Source organism: Protobothrops mucrosquamatus, unplaced genomic scaffold, assembly GCF_001527695.2.
Source record: "Protobothrops mucrosquamatus isolate PMUCROS unplaced genomic scaffold, P.Mucros_1.0 scaffold69, whole genome shotgun sequence".
Lineage (NCBI taxonomy): Eukaryota > Metazoa > Chordata > Lepidosauria > Squamata > Viperidae > Protobothrops > Protobothrops mucrosquamatus.
In genome coordinates this window covers 877011-890853 of record NW_015386447.1, presented here as the reverse complement: position 1 = coordinate 890853, position 13843 = coordinate 877011, and the positions used below count along the sequence as shown (strand labels likewise).

The window sequence follows — 13843 nt, the reverse complement described above, 5'->3', positions numbered from 1 at the left end:
TCCCGCGCCATCACCATTATTCAGGCTGCACGTCGTCCAGCGACCAATCGCATCTATGATTCCACTTGGAAGAATTTTTGCCTTTGGTGCAGGAAGCGACAAATTGTCATTTCCAACCTGACCATACCCCAAATAGTAGATTACTTATTGGATGGCCTGGACAGGGGCCTTGCTCCTGCGACTATTCGCCGACAGGTGGTCGCTCTGTCCACTCTTCTCTTGTGTCAGGATTCGGTTCCCTTGGCTCACCATCCCAGGATTCGTGCTTTTATTAAGGGGGCGTGTAACACCAGACCTCCCGTTGTTCACAGGTTTCCATCTTGGGAGTTACCGAGAGTCCTTCGCACTGTCACAAAACCGCCCTTTGAACCTTTGGCGACAATTTCATTGAAGCACCTTTCCCTAAAGGTGGCTTTTCTGATAGCCATTACTTCGGCCAGACGTATTTCTGAACTGGCCGCCTTATCGGTCAGGAATGACCTTTGCATTTTCCACAGTGACAGGGTTGTCCTGCGGATTGATCCTTCATTCATCCCAAAGGTGAATTCTCTTTTCCATAGAACACAGGAAGTGATCTTACCTAATTTTTGTCCAGATCTGACACATGACTTGGAGCGGCAGTGGCATACACTGGACGTTCGCAGGGCATTGAGGCGTTACCTCAAATGTACGGAGCCTTTCCGTAGATCGGAAGCACTCTTTGTATCCTTCCGGTCGGCTACCATGGGACAGAAATTTTCAGCGGGCACCATTGGCAGGTGGATCCGCAATTGTATCACGGAAGCGTACCAGTCTCTTTCTCTACTGCCTCCGAGTCATCTTACGGCCCATTCCACTCGCAGTGCTGCAACCTCTGCGGCTTGGGCCACTCAGGCGTCCATCGAGGAGATTTGCAGAGCTGCGACATGGTCTTCACCATCTCCATTTGTACGCCACTACAAGATCGACCGTTTTGCTTCGACGGACGCCTCCTTTGGTAGGAGGGTCCTTCACCAAGTAGTCTCTGTGAACCCCGTTCCGGCCTTATCTATTTCCCCCCCATCGGGACAGTAGGACTTTGGTATGTCCCATTGGTGAATTCTCCATCTCCTGTACTGGAGAAGGGGCGTTGTCTTACCTGAACGCCTTTTCTCAGTACGGAGATGGAGAATTCACACCCTCCCTAAGGTCAGATAGGCCATTCTAGGGAATTAAGAGCCAATGTCAAGTTCATCTGCAGGCGCTTCGCCCTCGTTAAGACTGGATCTCCTAGCAAGAGGGGCGTGGCAAGTTTGGCTACTTGGTCTCAAGAGCAGGCAGACAGTGAAAACCCATTGGTGAATTCTCCATCTCCGTACTGAGAAAAGGCGTTCAGGTAAGACAACGCCCCTACTAGGAAGCTAGTAAAAGCTAATAAAGTACTGTCCAAGCAGACGCTGGACAGCATCAGCCTGGGATATACAATATCAATTTGCATTCCTTCACTGAGTAGGGAATTGAGATTTGGAAATCATAGAATTTCAATTATAGAAATTTGCTTATTTCTACATTTAATTTTTAACTGTAGTTGAGCCCCCCCCCCCCCAGAGTTGCTTAAGATAGGTGGCCATATACATTTTTTTAAATAAATAATTTATACACACCAGCACAAAAAAAGCAATTAGCATCAGATGGCTATTTTCCATAAAAAAGGGGTATGAAATTATTAAACTATTAATTTAAGCAATATTCAACAATACCAAGTGCTTTTGGAGCTTATTATTCATTTAATTATTGGATTAATATCCCTCTTTTTCATTTAGGACTTAGAAAAAATAGCAAGGAGCTGAGAAACAAAAATTTAACAGAAACCCACTCATCATTTTAAACCATCACATGGTTTATTTGTTTCTGTACGAAAGTGGCCATTGTAGTTCATTTTATAAAACAGAGGAACAAACCTGATTTAGCAGACTATGCAAACTCAGTTAACATTTGAAAGACAGTCATACTGGCTATTATTGTAGAGAACCATTATTATATCACCACCTCAAACAAAACCGAAGAGTAAAAAAATTTAAAAGTATATTGTAAAAATGACATTAAACAAAAAACACATTTTTTCTTCTTTATTTCAAAAGTACCTACCATAGTTCCAGTCAGTTGTGTTTGATGTCTCTAAAGAAAAATTAAAATAGTTAATAAAAAGAGTTCTTTCCTGGAATTTAGAATGAGATACCTGATACTGTATTTAAAGAGATACTATCAAAAAGCAATATTATTTTATTAAACTATGGTATTAATGCCATTAGTTTACAGACTGTGTTATTTGACATTTTATTATTAGTAATAAGGATAAAACAGACATTTTACCAGAATTCCTAGGATGGCTTGAGATTCTATTACCTTTGAAATTTATACCTATTCCTTGCATCATTAGGCAGGGCCCAAACTACTGTTTTGCCCTTCACAGAAAGGTCATCTCTATTGTTCATACCAGCATTGAAACGTATTTGATCTCAATAATGTAATTTGGGCAGTGGGAGTTAATACAGTGATGACAAATCCCTACTTCTCTTTCTCCCAGTCAAGACCAACAGTGGAACAAAGAAGGAATGTTGCACTATTAATACAGCCAACCAGATCCTACATATATATCCTGAACACTGCCTACAAAAACCCCATATTTTGTACTGTCACCATGTTAGTGACTATATGTTTTTGCTAAATCAAAGTGAATGTGGTCTTCTCATTCTTAATACTAAGGCTATGCTATAGCAATAGATTTCCTCTGACTATTGTTGTTGTTAGTTGCGAAGTCATGTCCAACCCATCGCAACCCCATGGATAACATTCCTCCAGGCCTTCCTGTCCTCTACCATCTTCTGGAGTCCATTTAAACTCACGCCTACTGCTTCAGTGACTCCATCCAGCCACCTCATTCTCTGTTGTCCCCTTCTTCTATTGCCCTCAATCTTTCCCAGCATTAGGCTCTTCTCCAATGAGTCTTTCCTTCTCATTAGGTGGCCAAAGTACTTGAGTTTCAACTTCAGGATCTGGCCTTCTAAAGAGCAGTCAGGGTTGATCTCCTCTAGGACTGACCGGTTTGGTCGCCTTGAAGTCCAGGGGACTCGCAGGGGTCTTCTCCAACACCATAGTTCAAAGGCCTCAATTCTTTTGTGCTCAGCCTTTCTTATGGTCCAACTTTCACAGCCATACATTGCAACAGGGAAAACCATGGCCTTGACTATAAGTACTTTTGTTGGCAGGGTGATGTCGCTGCTTTTTACTATGCTGTTTAGATTTGCCATAGCTTTCCTCCCCAGGAACAAGCGTGTTTTAATTTCTTGGCTGCAGTCCCCATCTGTGGTGACTATAATAAACATTTACTTTTCCTCCTGGAGGCAGAAAAGCCACATATTCTGATATAAACTCTTCAGTGCTATTAGTTGGCTACATAATGAATTTACAGCTTCCTCCATAGTGTAACTGATGCCTCCAATGTCAGGATTACTGTACTAGGAGTAAAACTAATTAATTGATATAAACCTAGAGGCAACAAAAAGTAACTGACTATCCATTGTTCATGTTTCTATATTTAAAAAGATATGCATAAATGGACTCCTCGCAGAAATATTCAAACTGTTTAACATATGATCAAGTATAACTGACTTTGTGATCATGTCCGTACTAAAGATGGAAAGCTTCACTAGATGATTCTCATTATTTCAGCCATTAAGGTCTGAGCTCTTTTAAAGAGTTTGCTTCTTCAGATTATGATGTTATTAGAATCAGTTGGACAAAATATATACTGCTCAAAAAAATAAAGGGAACATTTTACCATGGAACTGAAGGGGTTTGCGTTCCCTTTATTTTTGTGAGCAGTATATTAAGTGACATTGCATTTGCATAATAGTAATATAAACAAATATTTACTTTTCTAAATAAATACTTATTATGTGAATTATTTCAAAATATTATTTAAAATTTAAATAACCTATGAGACTCCAGATTTTCATAGATAAGAGCCTACGGGGAGTATGTGAAACTTATTTCAATTAATTGACCTGATAATTTATCAAATGTCCATACTATATCAATTAATTTTATATAGAACTTTGATAATTATCAATCAGATATATATCATCAGCATGCAATAATAATATTGTATTATTCAGAATATTGTATTGTATTCAGAATATCCTTCAATTGTCCAATAAGACAAGTAAATGGTCCCCAGATCTAATTTACTATATGAGGAGATGAAAGCTACCCTTGATGAATTCCACAAGGCATCCTGATAGGTGAGGAAATAATTCAGTTTGTAATATTCTTGGCTCAAATATTAATATAGCACATCTTAATGCAGTTAGTAAAAAAGGCAGCTGTTAAATTAAGATTTGTTCTGAAAATTTAAATTATTTGGCTATCTCAGATATTCTGTACCAAGTTGTAATGACCTCTGTTTTTCTTCTCACATGGACCTATAATACAATTATTTTTCCAATCAACTAAGGAGAGGGGTGCTAAGAAACATGTCAGGAATAAATCTGAACTGAAGAAAGTATATTCTTGTTACAAAGAATTTAACTACCAAATTAAACTTTAGTGCCTAAACTTATAGCATTTTCCATGTAGGAGAATAAAAATTAGTTGAAACTGTATTATAGCCCAGAAAGGAAAAAAATCCAGCTGTAATTACCTGATCCATAACTACATTAAAAATATTTAAAATATGTATATAAAAATCTGAAAAATGCTTAGTTAGGCCATAATAAATAATTCATGCAACTTGGTTCTAGCTTTTGGTAACTACAGCAACAACTTCTGAAAGAGAAGTACAAGACAATCACAGTTTGTCAGCTCCCTAACTATAATTAAAATAGAAACAACAAATAACACAAGTCCAATGAATCATAATATTTTGGAGTTGGGAGGGACTATGAGGATCATCTAGTCCAATCCTTTGAAACATGCAGGAAAACTAATCAAATCATCTTTGTGACATAACTTTTTATTTGTCTTCAAGTCAGTGTTATTATTATGAAATGTATTTGTCTTAAAAAGATATTGTTAAACTAGGGAACTGTTGAACCACTTTCTGCTCAAGTCTTTAACAGCTCGACTGAGCTACTGATATCTAGCAAAGCAATAAATCCAAATATTCCTTACAAGAATTCAAGAACTATTCAGTTTGGTAATATTCCAGTTTCATAAATTAAGAGCAAAAAAGCTGACCACAGCACAGTTAAATCTACAGATAGTCCTTGACTCATGACCACAAATGAGGCAGGAATTTTGGTCATAAGTCATTGTGATCATAAATCAAGTCACTACATGACTGGATTCAATTTTATGACCATTTTAGATGGTCATAAATGAGTCACCTGGTAATTAAGCAAATTACATGGCTATAAATCCTAATCCAGTCTATCCAATGGGTGTGATCATGTGACTGCAGGACACTGCAACCGGTTATAAATGCAAATTGGTTGCCAAGCACCCAAAATGCAATCACATGACTGTAGAAGTGGTACAGAAGTTGTAACTTTGAGGACAGGTCATAAGTAACCTTTTCGAGTCCTTCGTAACTGGTTAAGTAACCTGTCATAAGCTGAGGACTACCTGTACTTCTACTGTTGATATAAAGACTTACAAAGAGTTGTCAAGCAGAGAGAGATGCCATCTGAATGCCAGCTGAATTGACAACATGTATGCTCTTCAGTTTGACAGAATATAGGTCAGATAGTTTGATGAATCTGAGATCAGAGCTATGTTGGAGAAATAATGACTTTTGAGTGATTATGGAACCAGCTTACATTTATCCTGATCATTGCATTAACTACTGAATGGCATATTAATAGCTTGTCAAATGCTGGCAAAGTATCTATAACAACATTTACTAGATTCACAGGACAACCACAATACTCAGAACAGTAGCTGGCTCCAAACTGATTCATACATTTGCCAGATTGTCAGACCTGCCCCAAGGTAATCATTTAGGAAAGCAGACTCTTGACTCCAACTGATTAAAGTGAAAAGAACTTTTACTAAAGATGTTGGTTGCAGGAAGGTGAAGCAGAAATTGAAATGTGGGGTGAGTTTTTTTGGACGCATGGTTGCAGGGCCTCCTCCTGGTTTTTTTGTATGAGGACTGCCCCCACGGCCACATTGCTGGCATCAGTTTGGATGACAAAAGGAGCGTTCAGGTCTGGGTGCTTTAGGACCAGCTTGGCCGCAAACAGGCATTTAAGTTTCTCCAACGCTATTTGACATTTCCTTTGCCCATTGGAACAACTGGCTGGGCTTGGGCATCCACCCCCTCCTTTTGTTTTTAGCAAGTTCGTGGTGGGGAGGGCGATTTCTGCGAACGAGGGGATGAATTGCTGATAGAAGTTTGCAAATCCCAGTTATTTTCTTGAAGATGCCTGGCATAACTGGTACAAACAGTTCTGGTCTTCCTCACATGTCAGCTCCCTCTCCCCATTTCCCACCATTAGATACACAGGTGTGGATTGCCCCAAATGCCTCCCCTCTTCCTTCCCCTTTGATGGCAGGATGCCAGCAAGGTGCCAGTCAATCAATGGAAATCCTGACAGCAGATATTACCAAATATCATAGCATATAGCCCAACTGTCTAACAGACTGGAGCTTTGAATATGACAACAAAGATAGTCAATAGTAGGGAATATATACTGGACAACCAAGAATGCTAATACTGTGTTGTAGATTACTATGATGTTTTCTACAACCTACAATCAAAATTCAGTAGCTCAAGTTAATGCTATCTGCTGAATGATAATGACCGTTCTTATGAACTTTAAATGTGGATAAACAGAAGATATGTCTTGCCATTAATGCATGCTATCTTCATAAGTATTCATATGATCTTGGTACTCTTCCGTTTCTTTAGTTTATTAATCTGCCCTAGAGATATTGATTCATTCAAAATAGCTATATATTCCTTGTCTATCTTTCTGTCAATAATAAGTGCCAATCTTGCTCTTTCATTCCCGTTAAGAAGAGAGCATATATTGTTTTGCTTAAAAAAACTGAGCTAAAATAGGAATTTAGTAGTTTTGCCATCTTTCGTGCTTTTTTAAGAAACTCAACTAGTTTATTGATTCTTGTCTCTTCCTTTTATTTTGAATATACTTTCATTGTTCTTACCACTTTTTCTTTTCTTTTTTTGTTATATGTGGCTGATTTTGTCTTTAGCTTTTCTGACACTTTTTCTACATATACAAAATATTAGCACATACATTTGCAGGCATATTCATACCAATTGAAGATTTCATCAAAATGGCAAAGCATGTATTGTGATATCACAATCAAAGCTCCTCCCATTAGTACCTACAAACAAATACAAAAAAGAAAGGGTTTGAGCATTTGCCTCCATTCACCTCCATGGATGCACCTTTGCTTGGTGTCCTTTCCTCTCTTTCTTTATTTTTACATCTTAACGTTTTTGCAAAGCCACATAAACTGCTTCTAATTATAGTTGATGTTGTTTTGCTTAATTGGAATTAGATTTTTTTAGAAGTTTCATTCATCTTGAGATCCTTTTCCTACTGTTGTCTCCTGCCTCAAAATTGTTAGTTTGCTTGGGTTTATAAAAAAAAATTGTGGTACAAAATTTGTGTACAATCATTTTGGTTTTTCTTAAAATCAAGAATTTCAGTATCATTTTGATACTTTTTCCACAGCATTTCTGTTGCTCCCTCATCATCAAGTAAGTCTTTTCTATTTAGGAAATCTGCTGCATGATAAGATCTGAGAATCAGTGATATCATGGCTAAAACCAGTACAGTGTGTTCCAGTACAATCATCTTTATATTATACAATGACACTGTAACGTCTTTCTTATGAGTTTGAAATCTGTAAGTCAATTAAAGCAATTTTGATTCCTTACAATTGTAGGAAATTGTCTCCAGGTATGGCAGGTTCTACCAAAGTTCTATGTAAAACTCTAGGTGAATTTCTATCAACTTTTTTATATGAATGACCATTCATGGTATATGAATGGCTGAGAAAAAAAATGAAATTACTACATTAATTGCAGGTGGAAATCATAATTCTCTGAATTATACCAAGGTAATGGTTTCATATTCTCTGATTTTTCAGCTTACCTGAAAAAATATGATGCCTGTCAAAAAAAACCACCATTTTGGGGATAATATATAAAATCTCTTCCATTTATTCCAGCTTCCATGATGGCTCAACAGAGCCCCTTTTAAGGTTGTCTCCCCTTCAGCATGAACTTTCATCAATCTTTTCCAGTATGGGCAATTGACTATAAAGATTATCAAAAACAAATTAAAGAAGCTTTCATGTCATCTACTTTCAGCCAGAGGAAATAAGCCTTTTCTTTAAGAAATCAATGAATATTATGTAGTCAGTTTTGATTACTGTCAGGCTTTACACTGAGTACAGCTATAAATCTTGGGTCTCCCGACATTTAGCTCCTTGTTCAGTTGAGGCCTTATTTGGCAGAAGACTCACAGACACAACTCAGCAAAATGTCTTCAATAAAGATCTCTTTCCATCCCATCCATGCTCCACTACAATTATGTCATCAAAGCTGAAGCAGGATAGGTTATCATAATTTGTGGAATCCCTTCATAAATGAGATCATCCTATATTTTGTCTGACAGTCTTTTATACCAGTTGGTTGAGTTTATTTTGTCCTAGTGCAAATTCTGAGCTAATACATAGTTGAAACTCAGTGAATACTTCTGAACAAAGGCTTAACCTGTTAGAGATAACAGATTTCATAACTGGCAGACACTTGTTTGACCAGATTCTTGAAGTTAGACATGCTACAAAATTAGTGAAGTTATCCAATAGAGATTGCCATTGCAGCTTCCCCTGTCATTAGGCTAACCTGAACCCTACTTGAGCATAATGAGAAAAACCATAGTCTCATAGAGATGATTAATTTACTGTGAGCTGTAAGTCTACTTGCATTCTTATATTTGTGTAGCAAGGAGTCAAATACTCCCTGTCAGCTCTGGCTACTTCAGCTGCAGTACAATGTCTTGGGCCAGGACTCGTACAGGGGCCATGTATTGGGCTTACAGTTAAACCACCTGAATTGACACACATTGTTAATCATTTGAGTCTCATGCTGGAGCAAGGCATTGGCAACTGGATGAATTTAGAGCAGTGGTGTCAAACTGCCAGCCCGCGGGCCGGACACGTCATCAGGAGACCGCACCCACCCCATTGCTGGCAATGGAGAAAAAGCTCCGATACGTTGCGCAATGTCACGTGACTTCGCGAGTTTGACATGTCTGATTTAGAGGTTCAACTCGCAATGAGCTTTATTTCCAGAAAATATAAACAGACCAATGAGCCTAAAACAAAGATCTATACTCTCAAAACTAAATCATTCTGTAAACTGCCATGGCTCTGGATTGCAACTGTATTTGGTTGAAGGATGAATCAATCAAGAGTAGCAAAGAATGAAAGGTCTTTTGATAACCATCTTTGATTTGTCTGAGGATTGAATTATGAGCACCTAATTTGTCTGTCAGTCAGGTTCACTGGCAAGATTTTAAAAGAATTTCGTGAACATTTGATATGACTTGACTTGTACTTGGCTCAGTGCTCTTTGAAATACATACAAAGCAGCATAGCTGGGTAATATAAATCTTACTGCATGCTAGAAAGGAGCCACTAAAGCAGTGAATTGTCTTTGTCATCATGAAGATTTAGTTATCCTCATTATATCTGCTGTAGCTTAAGTCTTTTCTTCTTTTCTCCTATTCTTATTTTTATGTTTTGGAGTTTGCAGCATTGAAGCAAGACACATGTTGTAATGAAGTACTTCTTTATTCGTTCCTCATCTCAACCCAACTCGCAACCAAGCAGGCACACAGACCTTTTATAGTCTCCCAAACCCAGGCAGTCCAGCCAATAGGGAAGAACCTTTTTTCGCGCCTTGCGCATGCGCACAAGTCCAGCGCCAGCCAGTCTGATCCCAGGCAGCTTTTCGGTTGCCCGGGACCGTTTGCAACATTTCTGGGCCTGCTGAAATGCTTCAGCAGGCCCAGGACACAACACTTATCATCCTTTAACATACTTTATTCTCTGCCTATCTTGGCCTTGAAGCTGGATAACTTCTGGATACACACATAACTGACATCTTTCCCCTGAGAAATTCTGGCTCAACTTAACTCCCAAGTGGTCTAGAGTAAAACCAAATTATCAAGCACTAGAGTTAGACTTAATGATGGCTTTTGAATTGTGGTGTTGAAGAGAGTCCCTTGGACTGCAAGGAGATCAAATCAGTCAACCCTAAAGGAAATCAACTCTGACTGTTTTTGGAAGGACAGATACTGAAGCTGAAGCTCAAATACTTTGGCCACCAAATGAGGACTCATTAGAAAAGACTCTGAAGTTGGGAATGTTTGAAGGCAAAAGGAGAATGGAATGACAGAGGATGAGATGGTTAGATAGTGTCATTGATACAGTAGGCATGAGTTTGGGCAGACTCAGGGAGACAGTGGAGGACAGGGAGGCCTGGGATGCTATGGTCCATGGTGTCACAAAGAGTTAGACATGACTTAGTGACTGAACAACAACAGAGTTAGGCTTAAGTTTACTTTTCTACCCCTTGATAGGTGGGGACCCTGTCTTAAGTGAGAAACCTCCTTCAGAATAAAAACTAGGTTAGGGAGTAGAATTTCTCCCCCTCCTTTTTTTTATTCTTTACTCTTACACCAGGTATAAGAATGATTTTGCTTTTTTCCTCCTTAACATGGTCTATTGTAGTGGGACCTAATCTTAGCAATGTTGTTTCCTACTTTTCCCTCCTCAGCCTACGTAATTCTATGTCCACTGAGGCTGCATCCATTGATGAAGCTTAGTGGGTGCCCTAGTTTCCATTCATCAAAATAATCAAGAAAAGTGTTAAAAGAAAAACCATTAATCTCATCTTCATGTTGACCTTGCATCTCTAAGCTGCCAAGAAGCACTATGCAGTCTGGGGTGCTATTTGAGGATGTGACCAATTCTCCTGGGTCATCAGAATGTTCCAGCTCCCACTAAATGAAGGAAAGAACACTGATGCTCTTTCTCATAAACCAAGTCTCTTGTCAAATCCTGGTTATACAACACAATTTTTCCAGGAAAAATTCTACCAGTAGATGTGGCAAATCTAGAAGCAGGATTATCCCCCCACCCCACCCTTGCAGGTACACAAAATAATTTTGCAAGAAAGAGAGGTAAACATGAAAGGTTAAAAATCCCTGGGAAAAGATGTATGCATTTCAATATGTAGATAGATGGTTAGTCTTCTGAAAAGAAAAAGGCATGGAGATTCTTTCATTGTAATTGTGATTAACATGTAGAAGTTTCTGTAGTTTATTGAATATTATTATCTTTATTGCTCTTCACAGAAGGCTTATTTGTATATGCCATATAACTGAATTATTGCTAATAAATGTATTTATATTAATGGGCAATGCTTCTATATTTGAAATATGACAAGTACGGTACTAATGATTTATAACATACTCCAGCCACTGTTGTAGCAATATATCATTACCAAAGACAGGCTTTATATTACTACAGCAATATATGAATAATGCTGTAAACACCTAGTGCAGAAATGCTATATATCACATTGGTTTACCTTTTAAAATAAGCATTGAAGATGCAACTCAAAAACATTGACTATTTGTACTTTTATTCTTGTGAGCATAAGAAGCACTAGGGACAGAGAGCCAGCCACAGATGGAATACTTACTCTCCTTTCCCCTGATCTGAAGATATAATCTTCAGTGTCTGCTTGACTTTGTCAGGGCTGGCAAGGAAGACAAAGATGGGCCTGGTTAGTATTTGGATGTCCAAATTACACTAGGTCTATGGGCTAGAGTGGGAAGTTGAAAAAACATCCCAGAAGGTGGCACTCCTATGTTGCGAAGAAAACAGGAACTTCTTCAAAATGGTCATAAGGAGACAAGATCAGCCTGAAGATCAGAACTCTTCCTTTGAACCTGCGTCCTGCAGTACGTTTTCTCCCCTAACTTCTGTGATGACAGAAAACTGAGAGAAAGTTGTCATTTACTTTGGCGAATTCTGTCCTCATGAAATCAGCATGAGCAATCACGATTGGCATTGGAAAGTATGGACAATGTGTATCATGAAGAAGTTTGTCTCTCTGTAACCACTATTCTAATCAAACAAAGACAGAAACTCTTATCTGCTACACAGTTCTGGTGAGAAAAAATTAATCCATGAAGTGTTACCATCATCAGAAAAAAAAAGGAATAGCTGTCCTTTGCAGCCATTTAAAATTAGCATTCACTCCCAGGGCCTTGAAATTATATATATATATATATATAATTTGTGTTCAAGTCTGTCAAAATCCTTCTGAATCTTGGGTCCATTTTCTAAAGTATTGGCTATTCCCCTTAGCTTGGTGTTATCTGCAAATTTGACGAGTTCTCTTTCTATTCCCTAATCTAAATAATTTATGAAGACACTGAAAAGCATTGGACCTAAGACAGAACCTTGAGGCATTCCTCTGCATGCTTCTCTTCCCTCCATTGAGATGTAGTTCTACTGAGGACTACACATTCAGTTTAGTTGGTCAGCCAGTTGAAAATCCACATCCATCCTACAGTTTTCTATCTTACCAAGAAGTAGGCTATGGACTAATTTGTCAAATGCCTTACTAAAATCTAAACTTTCTTTACAGTATTTTCCTGATCAATTAATTTAGTCACTTTGTCACAGAATGGAGTCAGATTTGTCTGGCATTTTCCAGGATTTTCTCATGTTTTGGTATCAGGCTGATTGGTCTGTAGTTTCCTGGATCCTTTTTTCCCCCCTTTTTGAAGATGGGAACCACATTAATACTTTTCCGGTCCTCTGGTAGATTCCCGGTGCTCCAGGAGCGTTGAAAGATTTGATTCAGGTTTCCGAGATCACATCTTCCTTCAAAACCCTGGGATGCAGTTCAACTGGTCCTGGTGATTTGAATTCATCTAGAGTGGATAGGTGTTCTCTTGCCATTTTCTTGCCTATTTTGACTTGTATTTCTATTATCTTCAACCCCTTCTATCATTTCATCCCTATTAGTAAGCATTAAGTCCAATATAGCTGACCTGCTGGCTCTCTCCTTTACCTTTTGGATAACAAGGTTGTCTAGAACCTGTTTTATCTCCCACTTGGTGCAGAGGCGGTCTTTCAGTTGATGTCAGGATAATTAAAGTCCCCCACTACTACTGCAGCATGTTTCCTACACACCTTAGCTAACTGATTAATAAAAACGTCATCTATTTTCTCTGCTTGGTTGGGTAGTTTGTAGTATACATCTATGGCAATTTCATACCTTTTTCCTTTTATATTAACCCAAATGCATACAAGGTTTTTTTTCCTTTTTTTTTTTTTTGCATTTCTGTAGAGGTGTAGTTACTTCTTATGTATTCTACCTCCTCTTTTGTTAGATTTGTTTTTTGAACAATTTAAATCTTTTTAGTGGTATGTTCCAGTCATGGGTTTCATCCTAGTGGACAATCACTAGTGGACAGTCCTAGTGGACAATCACTTAAATATGAGTCAGCAGTGTGCTGCAGCTGCCAAAAAAGCCAACACAGTCTGGGCTGCATTAACAGAGGGATAGAATCAAGATCACGTGAAGTATTAATACCACTTTACAATGCCTTGGTAAGGCCCCACTTGGAATACTGCATCCAGTTTTGGTCACCACGATGTAAAAAAGATGCTGAGACTCTAGAAAGAGTACAGAGAAGAGCAACAAAGATGATTAGGGGACTGGAGGCTAAAACATATAAGGAACGGTTGCTGGAATTGGGTATGTCTAGTTTAACGAAGAGAAGGACGAGGGGGGACATGATAGCAGTGTTCCAATATC

General features: G+C 38.4%; 1 protein-coding gene across 1 annotated transcript in view; it reads right to left on the bottom strand.

The window, feature by feature from the left end:
• Positions 1–13843, bottom strand: part of FBXO40 (F-box protein 40) — a 31602-nt gene that overhangs the window by 15153 nt on the left and 2606 nt on the right. Inside the window, exon 2 of the mRNA XM_015812130.1 lies at positions 2107–2136. Within this exon, the coding sequence (XP_015667616.1) occupies positions 2107–2109 (3 nt within the window). The 5' untranslated portion in view covers positions 2110–2136. The remainder of the gene's footprint in view (positions 1–2106; positions 2137–13843) is intronic.